The sequence below is a fragment of the Platalea leucorodia genome (genome assembly GCF_965183815.1).
Source record: "Platalea leucorodia genome assembly, chromosome: 4".
NCBI classification, from domain to species: Eukaryota; Metazoa; Chordata; class Aves; order Pelecaniformes; family Threskiornithidae; genus Platalea; species Platalea leucorodia.
In genome coordinates this window covers 16,611,927-16,627,309 of record NC_138826.1, presented here as the reverse complement: position 1 = coordinate 16,627,309, position 15,383 = coordinate 16,611,927, and the positions used below count along the sequence as shown (strand labels likewise).

Genomic DNA, 15,383 nt, shown 5'->3' with positions numbered 1-15,383 from the left:
TGTGTGCTCTGGCATGGCATGTGTGATGGCGATGAGATGCTCAACCTTTGTGAAAACACCCGTGATTGTAGCTACCTCCTGGGAAATGCACAGCCTCCCCTTCCCAGCTCAGTCGGGCTGTGGCAGGAGACGTGGACACGCGGGTAACACAGCCACCGGCTGTTCAGGCACCTCCGCAGGGCAGAGTCCGCCGTGGGCTCTTGGGGTCACAGAGCCGGTGTCCCCACCTGAAGTGAGACGCGCTTGGAGCAGAGACAGGAGGTGCGTTGTTAACCTCAAAGATAATTAACCTTGGGGCAGCTTGCAAAGGGATGTGGGGCTGCTCCATCACTTGAGCTTTAATACGGAGGCTGAAGGTCTGTGCGAGACCCCCAGGCACCTGCGGGCTCAGGGCCGGGGCTCCCCAGTCTGTGCCTTGCAGTCAGGCGCTGCTGCCGGGCTCGCTGCTCCTCCAAGGCTCCATGCATGCGTGGATCGGGGAAAGGCAGGAGGAGCACCCAGATGTGCCTCTGGCAACTTATTTCTGCCTCCCCAAAACAAGGAGGAGCTGTTGATCCCCAGCACAGGCGAGGTCCGTGGGTGGCAGCGTTTTTTGACTGCGGGGGCTGCAGCTGTACTAACGGCCTGCAGGCAGAGGCTTCCCCAGGCTCACGGTGTTGCTTTGTGCCTGGGGCTCTTCAAAGAGCTGCTCCATGGAGGGAAGCCCCATGGGCTGGGGTGCAGGTCCCTGTCCCCTGTGGCATGGCCATGACCGGGAGCTGCTCTCCCAAACCCTCTTGGGAGTGACCTTACTGGGGCAAGGGCAGCCCCAGCCTGGGCCCAGCTTGTGGCAGGGCTTCGCTGCCCTACCAGCAGTGTTTATCCTGGCTTTGATGTGTGCCACACAGGATGGAGTCTCGTCATCTGCCTGTTGGGTTTTCCCTGCTGTGCGCCCCTGTGCTCGGTTCCCATGCTTGGGTGCTCTCGCAGCCTCGCACTCGCTCTGCCCCGTTTCCCGTCGGACCCTTCTCCTATCAGGGCTGTTTCCTCTCAGCCCTGTGTAAAATCACATCTCTTTTTCCAGCTGCTGGGCTGGATTTGAGATGTTCTGCTGGCTCCACCCTGGCCGCCAACTTTTCACCCTGTGATGCATCTCCCACCTTGCATCCCACTGCAGGCAGTGGTCACTCCCAGGTGCTTTCAGGAAGTCAGGCTATGAGATGCAGCTGCTGCTGGGGCAAGAGTTTTGCCCATCTTAGTGCTAGGGCTGAGCGTGAGGAGCCTGAAGGACCCTTGGTCATGCCAGGGCATCTTGCTGAGTAACTCTGGCTGGGTCTTGCAAGGTTCAGCATCACTTTCAGAGCATCCTCCAGGCCAGAGGGAGTTTGCTTTAGCCCTTCCCAAAGCTGGGACCAGAGTTTACAGTTGCTGTCACAGGACCTGCAAAGCTGAGGAGCAGCATCACAGATCCACAGCATTGCTCCTTGGCTCACCAGCCTGCGCCAGATCTGGGACAGCCGGGACGCAATTCTCGGCTTGGCTCAGCCTCATTCGCACCTCGGAGGAATCCAGGAGGGCCGGCAGGGCTGGCTTCACACTTATTAGCAATTAAAAGTCTCAGAGCCTGGGAGTCAATTAGCTCTGAGCTCAGCAGTGCCGCAAACCCAGGGGATGAGCCTGTTAACGAGAGCCACAGCCAGCTCCCCACAGGACTCGTGGCTGGCTCGCCAAAAGAGCTATTTGCTTTTTCATTTACACCTTGGATGAGTGTTGCTGCATGGAGTTCAGGGTGTCTTCTCGGGCAGGGAGCACACGCTGCGTGCCGGAGGGTGCAAGGCTTCCTGGCTGGAGCCTGGCACCTCTCCCAGCATGGCACAGCACCGTCACCCAGCAGGGCCCTCCGTGCATGGGGTCATGGTGGGGTGAGGGGGGATTGACCTTGTCCTAACCATCACGGGGCTGCACGGGAGGGTCTCACTGTGGCACGTTGCTGTCTGCCGGAGGCAGAGCTAGGTGTGGTCCAGTAAATCCCCACCGCTTAACCGCTGGCTCGCTCTGCCCCAAGCTCTGGAGCTGCTGGGCTGTGGTACCCGGATTTGCCAGACACCCCGGGGCGTGCTGGGTCGGTGAGCACTGGGATGATGCTCTGCCACAGGAGAGCAGTGGGGCGGTGGGCCGAGGGTGGGTTTGTGGGGAGGCTGGCGGGGCCGTGCAGTGCCGGGGAAAGGGACGGCTCCGTGCCTTTGATTTGCAGTGTATCAGGAACATGCTGGAAGTGAGCTGGGCAATGCAAATGTGAAGTAGGTAGGTGCACAGGCTGGAGGGTTGTGTGGGAGCTGGAAAGAAAACACGCTTTGGTGGAGGGTTTCGCAGGGATTTGCTGCTACTAGAGGGTGAGACAGAAGCAAAAACATAAAAGGAGGGAGGAGAACAAGCTTGCTCAACGCCAGGGTGGAGGGGACTTGGAGGTGGTGAAAAGCAGGGACGGGGAGAAGCAGGAGGCCGTGCAGCGATGGAGCTGCTGGCTGGGTGCGGCTGGGTGCCTTGGCTCCCAGTGGCAGTGGGACACAGAGGCTGTGAGCTGGGCAGGTGCAGTTTTTAACACCCAGTGTCCAGCCAGACACTTGCTGGAGGGGACAAGCCGTCATCCAGCAGTCAACGGGAGCTGGGGAAGACGTGTCAGCCCCACAGCAGGTCCCTTTGCAGACAGTGGCAGGTTGGCTGCGCCCGGGTGTGTGCTGCAGGGCACTCCCCTGCCCACCCCAGCCTCTGCCAGACCACGGGGCACTGGGCACAGCGGGTGCTGTGGCTCTCTCGAGGTGCTTTGGGATGCCGGGGAGCTGGTGGCGATGCCTTAGCCTCGCGTTGGCTCCCCTTCCCGCAGATAACGAGGTTGCAGGAACAAAGGGACAGTGTGGGGAGGGGGCGGTGACAGGCACGCAGGGTTTGCAGCTTGTTATTTCACTTGTGTTTCCATTAAAGCTGTTGCTTTTAACTTGTTTCAATCTCTGAAGAGGCTCCAGGGTGGGTGGCAGATGCTTTATTCCCCCTCCCTCCCACCCTCCCTCTTTTCCTTGGCCAGCTCCCCTTGTTCCCATAGCATCCCCCTTCCCACGGAGGCCGAGTCCCACAGCTCTGGCTTTGCAGCGCAACCCACGCGGGAGCCGCTCCTTGCCAGAGCTGGACCAGAGCCACCAAGAGCTGCTCGGCAAAGCCCGGCTCGTGCAAATGCCTTCCCCGTGCAGATCATCCCGCTCGCGATGGACGTTGCATGTCCCTGACTTCCCCCATGCCCAAACACGGGGCTGCTGGTGTCGCCCGCGGTGCACGCGCCCCTGCGCCTCAGCATCCCTCAGCATACACAGGCACTGTGGCGGCACGGCTGGGTGATACCAGCTGGTGTCAGGCGCTGGTGCTCCAGTAAGGATAGCGGCCCGGGTCATGGCACGGGTCAGCATTGTCCCTTTGAAGCCGCTGAGATTTATGCATGCCCTGAAATGTTTTGCTAAATCAACACCACCGTGCTGGGGCTGGGACTCTTCTCACGAACTGTTGCCATGAGCATATGTTGCATTTTACACATGCTCTGCTCGGCTGTCCAAGCAACAAACCTCTCCAGCTTTAATGTTTTGGGAAGCATCTGCATCTCCCAGGAGGGAAGGGGCTGGGGCCAGAGCCTGGGGTCAGCACGGCACTTTGGGAAGATTTTCCCAGCAGGGGAGTGGAGTGAAGCATTGCTCCCCAGTCTAGCAGCGTTCACCTTTACTCTTTGCCGTGTATACATGGTGGACAGGCAGAATTTGTTGATCGGGCTCATGTCTCTGAGGTCTGTGGTCTGAGATGCTCAGCATGACGTCATGATGTCTATCAGTGTGTTGCCTTGCTCCAGCAAAGGGTTGTTTTGTCCTTATATATATGGGCCTGGCAAGGATGAGCTCTGATCCATCGCTTTCGCTGGTGCTGAGGTAACAAGAAATGTTACTGCAAAAAACCTCAGGTGGGGATGGGGGCAGCTCTCCTAAGGAAAGTGATTATTTATTGTTGCTTGGACCTCGGTGGACGTGACCTGGTGTGTCATCCTGCCCGCCAAGAGGTGCTGAGGATTCTGGTCCCTTTGGGAGGACCGTCCCATGGCCAGGAATCACATCACCCCCCACGGGTGGTGGGTGAGCAGGTGATGGATGTGACGGGGACATGGCCCTTGCCCAGGGGAGGGGACCCCAGGGCCAGGCAGCCTGTGCAGCTTTCCAGCTGGGCTGGGGTAGAGGTGCGCATGAAAGTGCATATAGAAGCCAAACTCCCCATGCCACCCAGGAGCAATGAGCCCTGCACAGGGCAGGAGAGGCCAGCAGTGGCTTTCAGGCTGCTCTGGTGGCTAAAAGAAGGATGCCTGGACCTCCTCATCTCTAGGGCCCTTGTAGGGACACCTCCCTGCCTTTGCACTGTGCTTCACTGTGCCACAGAGATGTCTCCTGTGCTGAATACAGGTTGCTGCTGCCATCCTTGTCCCTCTGGCTGTACCATCCCTGCGCCATGCACCCTATCCCCAATACCCATCAAGGCTGTCTGGGTTGGGAGGCAGTTTCTGTGGCTGCAGGTTGCGGTCTCCCCCAGCACGCTGCGGGCTGCGGCACCCGGAGCCAGGAGGATAATGAGATCTTAATAGTCCAATTATATCCCATCGATTTACTCAGCACGTAATTGTTGGCGGCTGGGGCTGCCTGACGAAGCGCTCGCTCCGGCTGCCAGCGGGGAGGGCTGTGCCGTGCCTCCCAGCCTGGGATGCTCCTCACAGCAACCAGCTGTTCCCTCTTGAACCGCCGCAGGAGCAGCCCCCCCCGACTCACTGTCCCCCTCCAGGAGGGGCAGGGACAAGAGCGGCAGGCAGAGACTGGAGCAGGGACCCTGGCACCCTGCCCTGGCTGGGTGGGGGGTGCCGGCATCGGGCTGACCCCAGGCTGACATGCCCCACGCTGCTCTGGGGAGCAGAGGGGTTGTACATCTCCACCTCCCACTATAAGAGACTGATGGGAGAAGTGACTCCTGCTGGGTGACAGTCCCTGCCAGCTGAGCGGCGGCTGAGCCATGGGCCGTGCCTGGCAGCCTGCACCAGGCAGTGTGGTGGCTACCAGAGGTGTGCCCAGCTGGTCTCCTGGCAGCAAAAGCCAGCTTCCGAGCATCCACCTGCAGGCGTTCCTCGCCGCAGCACGGCATTGCAGGTGCATCTCTGCACTTTTCTTCTATTCATTTCCCTTTTGAGCTGGTTGTGGCTGGGACTACCGCAGACTAACAACACCTAATTTGGAGGAGTCACTCTTAGCTGTGATTTTAAGCCTGCCTTTGTGATTATGCCGGTCATCCCTTGTTCTGGCGTTGTGAAAAGCAGCAAATAATGTTCCCTTTCCCCCTTGCCGTGCTGCTTTGGACCCTGTCCCATCCCCTCCCATTTCCCTTTCTGGCCCCTGCTAAGGTGCCTTTTCCAGAGACCCCACGATCTCTTTCCCGAGTGTCAGGGGCTTGCGCTGAGCACAGCACACTGCACCGTGCCTTGTTCGCACCCATGCATCAGGCTCTGCCATCCCACCTTGTCCTGTGCAAACACCGTCAGCCCAGGGGCCGGAGTCGCAGCGGGTAGCAGGCAGCAGCAGGCAGCGCGCAGGCTCCCCATGACCTTGGGGATGGCGGAGTGAGGCAGGGGTGGAGGGGGTGGGAGGTCTGTCTCATCTCCCTCAGCCAGGACAGAGCGGTGCCGTCAGCTGGGCTGGCGGAGCCCATTAAAAATCAAACAGCCTGATGTAATGCTGCAGGCACGCTGCGGGAGCCTGAACCCGAGATGGGGCTGCAGGGCCCCGCTCATGCCGGTACTGGGGACCGGGGCAGGTGACGTGGTGGACAAAACCTTGCCTCATTACCCAGGCACCCTGCTAACGCAGCAGCAGGGCAGCTGCCCTTCAGGACACCCCTCCTTGGGCCCTGGGTCCTTGCAGTGCTGGGGACTCGTGTCCATCACCTCGAGTGGATTATGCAGCTGGGACACATGGGTGACACTTGTTTCCCCCAGCGTGGGGCTGCGGGTGCTGACGCCGGCACAAGCAGTGGGTGCAGCCGCTCCTCCCCTGCAGCGAGAAACAGGAGTGCAAAACCCCCGGGGGGACTCTGGGCTGTCAGCCACTAATGCGAGCGCTGATTAGTCTATCGATCTTGTGTAATGCGGGAGTCTTTCTGTCCCTTCACGCTCGCCCTTGTCACCTGTCAGGCGGTGGAGGTGGTGGTGTGAACAGCTGTGCCAGTGGGGCAGCCCTGGCTCTGCCCATCCCTCTGCCCTGGGCAGGCTGTGCTGGGACAAACATCATGTGTGGCGTGACCCAAGGGACACTGGGCTGCTTAATAGCTGCTGGTGCCGTGGTCCTTGCTGGTCAGTCCCTGGCAGGCCCTTTGGCTTGGGGAAGTGCCGGCTGCACCCTGGTGCAGGCTCCTCCGGCGCAGCACCAGCGAGGCTGGCATCCGGGGAGCATCTATCCCAGCCTGAAATGCTGGTGCTGGCCAGGGCTGCATGGCTTTGGTTGCAAGGGCAGCTGCCTTGTCTGCTCGATGCTTGGTGGATGGTTGCTGTGGCCGACCTGGTGCCTGCAGTGGCTGGTCCCAGTGCCAGTGGAGTGGAGCTGCTGGGGGAAGCGCCCGGCCCATGAGCAGGGACCTGTCATTGTGGGAGCAGCAGCCTGGCAGCATCTGAAGGGTTAATGCCTTTGCTCTGCCCCAGTGAGCAGGACAGGGTCCGGGAGACCACTGGATGCTAAAGAGTTTCCAGCGCGGAAGCTGGGGGAGGCAACAAATTAAAGAGGAGAGCAACCCCCTGCGCTTCACACGCCTGCAGCCGGCAGCCAGTCCCAGGCACGCGGGCGCTGCTGGGGTGGAAAGCCGCTCACCTGCCATGGTGTGTCCCTGCAGCCCTTGCCGGCACGACTGGGACACGACACGGGCTACAACTTGCGCCTGGACGGAGATGCCCCGGTGGCTGCTGATGCCAGGCGAGACAGACCTCTGCACCGCCGGCAGAGCCAGCCCCGGCCGACACTGCCAAGCCGGGCTGCCTGGCGAGGGGAGCGCCATGCCGGAGGGCTGCCAGGCCGCCCCAGCGCTCTTGGCAGGCAGCGGGGGGCTCGGAGGATGCGGGGCCAGCGCCGCTGGGAAGCAATTACCTCCCCGCTGCGTCCGGCCCTAATCCCCTCACACGGCATGCGAGGAGCCGCCTCGCCAAACAAGGCTCAATCAGGTTAAAGTGTGAAGTCAGGATTAGCCGAAAGAATGAGAGCGTGGTAATAGCCCCGGCCTCCCCGCCTGGACGCCGCAGCCCTGCTGCGGCCCCCTCCTTCCCACCCGCCCTCCGGCCCGCCGGGCTCTTGCCGTGGAGATTAAGGCTGCTGGGGTTTGTTTGCCTGAGTGGGCTCCCCACTGGGAAGCGATGTCGAACAGTTTTGCTCGGGTGCCCCGCTAAGTGCCGGGCAGGGCGGCGCGCTGGGGGGTTGGCTCCCACTGCCGAGCCCCTGCCAGCCCCGAGGGAGCCATGTCCCCGAGCCTGGCTCCTCGCCGAGGCTCCCTGGGCACCGGCGGCGGTGGGGCAGGGGCTGCTGGCTGCTAGGAGAGCCAGCGCCGGGGGCACCTCCTGACCCTGCGCACGTATTGCACCGGCAACCATCGTGCACGCAGTGGGGCAGGGCAGTGGGGTATAAGATCTGAGCAGGGAAGTCTCCAAAATCCCAGTCGCTGACCTCCGCCATCCTCCACACTGCCCAGCCAGGGGGGGATTGTGTGGATGTAGCTTGGCCGTAAGACTTTCGGGGGACATGGAACCAAAGTGGGTGCCCTCCTTCTCCCTGTGGCACAGCCGTCGCTGGGGGTGGCTGCTGCTGATAAACAGGATCTGCTGGGTCAGAAACCCCTGTGGGAGGTGAGCCTGGGGACAGAAGGGGTCTGGGTTCCCGGGGAGCAAGCAGAGGCCCTGCTTTGCAGAGAGGCTGCTGGGAGCTTCCCATTGGGGCACGTGTGTGTGCTGCAGCCTCCCCGCAGAGTCTGCCCAAGCGCAGACATCTGGCTCTGCCCTCTGGCACTCACAGGGCGGAGGCCGTGTGTCCCCCATCACCTGCTCACCCCTCATCATCATTCCCCCTTTGCACCCCTGGGACTACCGGAGCCCTCTACACCCTGTGCCACGCAGGGAGAAACTCCAGCTGCATGGTCCTGGTGGCACGAGGATGTGAGGATGGCGGTGCTGTGGATGGGCTGGCTGCTTCGGCATTCCCTGGATTCAATAGCCCGGAACTCTTAAACTTGGAGCTTTAGGAAAATACCTGGAAGTGAAACCAGAAAAGGCAGAAAGGGCGGCTGTGACAACGGGCGGGGGCTGCTTTCTTTCCCCCTTCTCTGCCCGTGCCGGTCCGCAGCGGGGCTGTCGGACATGTCAGTGCTCGTGGTCACTGCTGGCGCTCTGCACATGATGGCAGCAACATGCTTGTATTTGGCGGGGTGCGAGGTGGCACTGGCGCAGCCGCCGAGGGTGCCACAAGCCGTGTGGCGGAGCGAGGAGAAGCCGTGCCATCTGCTGTTTCTTTGGCGCTGAAGTGTAAAGCAAACATAGCTGGGAGCTATGAAACACCAGGAGGGAAGGGGCCGTGCCTTGTTCCAACACCGGGGCCTGAGGATCCCGCAGGCAAAGCATGTGTTTGTCCTGGTGTCGTCAGCTGTGTAACCGTGCCGGCAATGTAAACCCGGCGCCGGGGCCTTGCTGAAACCCTTGCATCCAGCGTCTGTCCCTCTTGGCTTCGGTACCCCCAACGGCAGCACTTCATTGGTGACTGTCACAAAAAGCTGTGAAGGGGAGAAGCCTCGCAAAGTCAGTTGCAACCTTCTAGCGGCATTTCCCTCACGAGCTGAAAGTGAGCAGCTTGCAGACAGATGCTTGGGTTTACTCCCCGGGTGCGCTGGGACTCCCATGTGCTGTGAGCGGAGAAACATGAGCAAGGTTTCCATGGGGGAACCAAACAAGCTGCAAGCAGGGGCTGCGCGGGCAGGCAGCCCCAGAGCTGGGAGCGGGGTGCAGAGCACCAAAGCGTGGTGGGTGCTCCTGTGCTTGGCCCTGATGCAACTGGTTTAATGTTGGAGGATGGGCAGCTGCCAAGAGGGAGCACGGTGCATTGAATGGATTGCTAGGAAGAGTGGTGAACTTTGTCTGGGGGGTTTCCAGAGGGTTTTCTAGGGGATTCCTTCATCTAGGAGCTAAAGGGGATTTGGGGCAATGCTGCGTTTTTCTGAAAGGACATTGCAATTCCTGGGGGTCCCCGGGCTCATCATGTCCCCAGCAGAGGATGGGGAGGGGGCGTTTGCATCTGAAGGGGTGCTGGGGTGACGGGGGTTGCTGCAGGTGTCGGGTCCTTCCCCTTTGGAAGGGAGGAGGCTTCGGGGACCCAGAGCCCTGGGAAGGGCTGGAGCAGCCTGGGCGGGGCGAGGCAGAGCAGGCAGAGCAGGCAGAGCAGGCAGCACGGGCAGGGCAGCCTGGCAGTGCCGCCGCGCGGGTAGCGGTGAAACTGCGCCGGCTGAGCGCCCGGCTGCGGGCAGGGGAGCCGGGATTTACCCTCCCTGGGAGCCTGGCTCCTTCCTTTGCCCCAGAAATGGTGCTTTGCCAGCCGGGCTTGGTTCCCCAGGAACGACCCAGAGCGAGGCACCCTGCCTCTGCTCCCTGCATATGGTGCCAGAGCGATGCACCAGCCCCTGCCCCCTGCACAAAGTGCAGGGGGCAGGGGCTGGTGCATCGCTCCGGCACCGTATGCCAGGTCCTTGGTGGCTGGGCATCTCACCAGAGGGCTGGGCAAGCCCACCGTCCTTGGGTTTTCCTTTTCCTCATGGATCTGTGCAAGCGAAGCTGGTGGTTCCCTCTGGGAATGTTTCCTCATCATGGCAGTGAAGCTTTTGGCTGGGGTGAAGCCCTGATTTGGAGATCTCCAGGTCTTTTGCAAGCAGCTTGTGGGCCATGCTGAGCCCGTTTTCTGGAGGAAGTGGGGGCACGGGGAGGAGGTCGGATGCTGTGCCTCCATCCTGACCCAGCCAAACTGCCCTGGGATATCAGTAGTGAACAGGCTTTGTTATGTTGAAACAGAGCTCGTGAGCACTGAGTGTGAAATGCTAGCACCCAGGGACACCCCAAACCACCTCTTGGGGCTGGGATAGGGGTGTCTGCATGCCCTGTGTAATGCTGGGAGGTGCTTAATCCATGCAGGATGCCCTGGTCCTGCTCCTCACTCACCCGTGGACTTGCTGCATAGGACAAATGCCATGCTGTGCCTCAGTTTCCCTGTGCCAGGAGGGAGCTGGGGACTGGGCTGGAGTAGGGCTGTGCTAGCGTGGGGCTGGGAGCAGGCAATGCAGGCACCTACGGAGCTTGGAGGAGCTCCTGGCCTTTGGGGTGGGAGAGGGAACAGCAGCACGGGAGCCATGGGACACAGATGCGATAGGCAGGTCCCCCCGAGGGTGGGGTGAGCTAAGCCAGTCCACCCAGACCCTGCTTTGCAGTGAGATTTTTGGCCTTCATGGTTGTTAAAAGCCAGCCCAGGCACAGTGGGGGATCTGACCCGCTGCCAGCCCTGCAAACGCAGAGCCCGTGCTGGCCCGGCACGCCCCGGCACTGCAGAGCGGGTGATTACATGGACGGTGCCGTGTAGTGATGAAGTAATTAATGACCCGATTATTTGTGCCCTCTAAAGTGAGGGGCAGGCTCCATGGGAATGCCTGCTGGAGCCACTAAGTGTAATTACCAGTTAATCAGCAGGGACCTGTAATTATAGCAGTCACAGGGTATTTAAGTACAGAGGGTTTTCCCAGAGCTGTGCCCTGCTGCTCTGCTTATCAGAGCCGGGGACAGCCGTGCCCGGGAGCCCCAGCCACTTGCAGCCACCATGGGTGGAGCTGGACTCACCTCAGGATGGAGAGCAGGGCAGTGGGCAACCAAGGACCTGAAGCCAAATTACAGTTTCCCAGAGCCCCTCGGGGATCCCTGAGTGCTGGGGCATGCCCCTGCCTGTGGATGCCCTCGTCCCTCGGGGCATCATGTTTTGCGGGCACCGCTCATGTTCCTTCCTGCTTCTTTCTTCTGCAGGGACCTGAGTGAGAACTTCATCCAGGCCATCCCCAGGAAAGCTTTCCGTGGGGCCACCGACCTCAAGAACCTGTGAGTCTCAGTGGGGACAGGCACGGGTGGCACGGGGGAGTTTGGGGTCAGATCCAGTGGCAGGAGGCATCAGGAGCCACCAGTCACTCTCTGCCTGGGCTGTCCCAGCAACGCTCCCTCCGTCTTTCTCCCGCAGGCAACTGGACAAGAACCAGATCAGCTGCATCGAGGATGGGGCTTTCCGTGCCCTGCGGGGGCTGGAGGTCCTGTAAGTGGCCAGGGGCTGGCTGGAGCCTCCAGCCCACAAGCCCCATGCGGGGCAAGGGTGTCCCCGGGCGCTCCCTGCTCCCCGAGGTGCTGCAGGGGGATCCCCAGCGTGCCATCTCTCCCTGGCCCCGAGGAGGGGCTGAGCAGGGGTCTGGTACCGCTCCTGCGGGGCTGTACTCCAGGGCCTGATCCTGCCCCGGGGGGTCCACCTGCCTGCAGCTGGCGGTGGAGGGGAGGAGCCTGGAAAGGGCAGCAAGCCCTTCCCCAGGGATTTGGGCTGTCCCCATCCCTCGCACCTCCATTCATGAACCCTGTGCTGGGGGGTGGGTGGGTGCTGTTGCTCCCAGGGGTTTGATGCCATCTGGACCATCTCACACTCCCATTTACGGCCTGGCCGCCCTGACCTGCCCCCTTCTGCCTTCCTGCAGGACCCTGAATAACAACAATATCACTTCCATCCCCGTGTCCAGCTTCAACCACATGCCCAAGCTGCGGACATTGTGAGTGCTGGGCCGTGATGATGGGAGGGACTGGGTTGGAGTAGGATGCCCCCAGCTCTGCTGCCAGTGCCAGCGGCTCAGCAGTGCCAGGACAGCACCGTGGGGAGGGGATGGAGGGGACACCCCTGCAGAGCATCCCCAAGCACTGCCAAGCAAGGTGGCCTTGGCAGCCAGCACAGATGCTCTCGGGCTCCTCTATGTCCCTCTCTGTATGTCCCCGGCCTTTGGGATGAGCCAGGTTGGGGCAGCCAGAGGGCAGCAAGGTGGGCAGGAGCCGTCCCGTGCCTGCTGACCACTCCATCCGCCCGCAGCCGCCTGCACTCCAACCACCTCTTCTGCGACTGCCACCTGGCCTGGCTCTCGCAGTGGCTGCGCCAGCGCCCCACCATCGGGCTCTTCACCCAGTGCGCCGCTCCAGCCCAGCTCCGCGGCCTCAACGTGGCCGAGATCCAGAAGAACGAGTTCAGCTGCTCCGGTGAGGGGGATGGGGGAGGCAGGAGGTGCCAGGGCAGGGACATGGGTGGGGGGACAAAGCTTGACCCATCGATGCAGCCCACCTCCACTCCCTGCCACGTGCCCCAGCTCAGAGCCTGGATGCACGCCGTGGGCTCGGCTCAGGTCAGCACTATCCCTGGTGCAGGGACAAGATGGGGTCAACGCCACCCTATCAGTGTGACAAAAGGTGCATCCGTCTGTGCCCTTGGAGCTGCATGCCTTTTGCACGGGGTTGGGGTGCACCAGGACCTTGTGCACCCACTCAAGGGTGCCACGAGCTGTCCCAGCACGCCGAGCTGTCACCAGGGTCCCTTCCTCGGGGTGCTGCCATCCACCCGCCTGGCCCAGCTCTTTGCGACTCCCGTGCTGGTTGCTTCCCTGGCAGGACAAACGGACCCGGCACGTGCCCAGCTCTGCAGCTTGTCCTCTGGCTCCTGCCCAGCCATGTGCACTTGCAGCAACGGCATCGTGGACTGTCGGGGCAAGGGGCTGACGGCCATCCCCGCCAACCTGCCCGAGACCATGACGGAGATGTGAGTATGGCCCATGCTGTCACCACCGGGCTCTGGGTGGCTCAAGGCAGTGGGGACATGGGGCAAGCCTTACGGCTCAGCCACCCCATGGGGCGGCAGGCCTTGCCCTTCTCCCATGCTGCTCAGATTTAGCCCTGGATTTAGCTGCATTAAAAATGTAAATAGAGAAATAATCTCCTTAGGGGAATCCAATTATGGAGCAATGCCTCCGCCAGGATGGCACACAGAGCACATGGGAGGCAGCAGGCACCCCCAGACCCAGGGTGCTGGTGGGGAGGAGGTGCTCCCCCCACCCCAGCCAGCATGGTCCCCCCACCCATGGTACCCCTCCCTGATGGAGAAAGCCCTGACCACAGGCTGCAAGCTGTCCCTGGGTTGAATGGTGCCACTCTGGTGGGGTAACCTGCTGCAAGCCTGGAGGTCTTGCAGCGCCCCAGCCCTGTCAGTGGGGTGCTGGGGCTCGGCCAGCCCTACAGCCCTCCTCTCCCCCTTCTCTTTGCAGACGCCTGGAGCTCAACGGCATCAAGTCCATCCCTCCAGGTGCCTTCTCCCCCTACAAGAAGCTGCGGAGGATGTAAGTGTGCAGCCCCTACCAGCTCACCCCGAACCCCAGCACCCTCACTCCGACAGGCATGGGGCACTTGCTGTGACATGGGTGCCCCACGTGGCAGCACTGGGATGGCGTCTCGGATACCCCCAGCTCTGTATATAGGGTGCTGGGGGTGGTCCCCTGGACCCAGCAGGAGGATGGGGGCACGAGGTGAGAGAAGAGGGGTCCAGGTCACCTTCTCCCTTTGGGTTTCAGAGACCTGAGCAACAACCAGATCTCAGAGATCGCCCCTGACGCCTTCCAGGGACTGCGCTCACTGAACTCCCTGTAAGTGCCCGCGCTGGGGCGTGTGGGGTGAGGTGGGGCGGATGCTGTGCCCGCTGAACCGTGCCCCACACTGCTCCCCCCGTCCCTCTCACACAAGCCTTCCTCTCCCAGGGTGCTGTACGGCAACAAGATCACGGACCTCCCCAAGGGCGTCTTCGGGGGACTTTTTGCCCTGCAGCTGCTGTAAGGCGCCGGTGGCTGGGTGGGATGCTCTGTGGGGACACCGGGAAGTGGGGCTGAGGCCTCCAATGCCCCTGGTGCAGTGAAGGGGGTCCCCAGCCTCACCTTCCTCCCTCCCTGGCAGGCTCCTCAACGCCAACAAGATCAACTGCGTGCGGGCGGACGCCTTCCAGGACCTGCAGAACCTCTCGCTGCTCTCGCTCTACGACAACAAGATCCAGAGCCTGGCCAAGGGCACCTTCACCTCCCTGCGGGCCATCCAGACCCTGTGAGTGCCTGTCCCAGCTCCGATGCCCGGGCAGGCGGGTGCCTGGGGGGAAGCATCTCGGCGGGTAGCTGGGGCTGGAGCTGGCGGTCACCTGCTGTCCCCGGCGCAGGCACCTGGCCCAGAACCCCTTTGTCTGCGACTGCAACCTGAAGTGGCTGGCAGACTTCCTCCGCGCCAACCCCGTCGAGACCAGCGGCGCCCGCTGTGCCAGCCCCCGGCGCCTGGCCAACAAGCGCATCGGCCAGATTAAGAGCAAGAAGTTTCGCTGCTCAGGTGAGAGCCGTCCCCGTCCCGGGCGCCCTGCGGCACGGCCGTCCTCAGCCCTGCCCCAGCCTGGTGTCCGTGTGCTCAGGGTGCTGATGTGCTTTTTTTCTCCGCAGCCAAAGAGCAGTATTTCATCCCAGGTAAGAGGAAGAGCCACACGCATGTGTGCGCGGGTGCGTGCGCGGTGGCCTTTTGGCCAGGCTGCCTGCGGGGGTGGTTGTGCCAGAGCCCTGTGGTCTGGCCCAGCAGGACCACGCTGCATTTCCCATCGTTTCTGGTTGCTGAGTTCCCAGGTGCTGCAGTAACAAATGCGCTGGGTACTGGGATGTGTTGCAGCATCTCCCATCGTGCCGTTATCTGGATGGGCGCAGAGGCATGCCCGGGGTCCAGCTCTGGTTGCAGGAGGGGAGAGGGTGGTGGGCAGCGCAGTGCCCCGTGTACCCAGGACAAATGTACCTGCAGATAAGCTGCTTTGGGCACACAGAAGGGCAATGTGGCTGGGATGGGGGTAGGTGAGGACGAGACTGAGATCAGCTGGGGGTGTGGGAGAATCAGAGGAGGGGAGGGCAGGCACAGCCCCCCATGCCTCTGCCTGTGGGACCCCACGCTGCCCTCGCCGGTGCGCAGGGACGGAGGATTACCAGCTGAACAGCGAGTGCAACAGCGACGTGATCTGCCCCCCGAAGTGCCGCTGCGAATCCAATGTGGTTGAGTGCTCCAACCTGAGGCTCACCAAGATCCCGGAGCGCATCCCGCAATCCACGGCTGAGCTGTAAGGGCCTCCTCCCTCCCACCCCGCTTTCCCTCCTGCAACTGGAGCGTCACCAGCGCCGGAGTTTGGCTCAGGGTTTGGTTTGTGCCA

The 15,383-nt window shown here is 61.9% G+C and overlaps 1 protein-coding gene across 1 annotated transcript in view; it reads left to right on the top strand.

Moving 5' to 3' along the window:
- Positions 1 to 15,383, top strand: part of SLIT1 (slit guidance ligand 1) — a gene marked incomplete at both ends in the record, with an annotated part of 62,069 nt that overhangs the window by 35,111 nt on the left and 11,575 nt on the right. The window contains 12 exons of the mRNA XM_082311048.1: positions 11,126 to 11,197; positions 11,334 to 11,405; positions 11,833 to 11,904; positions 12,216 to 12,379; positions 12,785 to 12,932; positions 13,435 to 13,506; positions 13,738 to 13,809; positions 13,921 to 13,992; positions 14,114 to 14,257; positions 14,367 to 14,530; positions 14,638 to 14,661; positions 15,149 to 15,293. Of these exons, the coding sequence (XP_082167174.1) occupies positions 11,126 to 11,197; positions 11,334 to 11,405; positions 11,833 to 11,904; positions 12,216 to 12,379; positions 12,785 to 12,932; positions 13,435 to 13,506; positions 13,738 to 13,809; positions 13,921 to 13,992; positions 14,114 to 14,257; positions 14,367 to 14,530; positions 14,638 to 14,661; positions 15,149 to 15,293 (1,221 nt within the window). The remainder of the gene's footprint in view (positions 1 to 11,125; positions 11,198 to 11,333; positions 11,406 to 11,832; positions 11,905 to 12,215; positions 12,380 to 12,784; positions 12,933 to 13,434; positions 13,507 to 13,737; positions 13,810 to 13,920; positions 13,993 to 14,113; positions 14,258 to 14,366; positions 14,531 to 14,637; positions 14,662 to 15,148; positions 15,294 to 15,383) is intronic.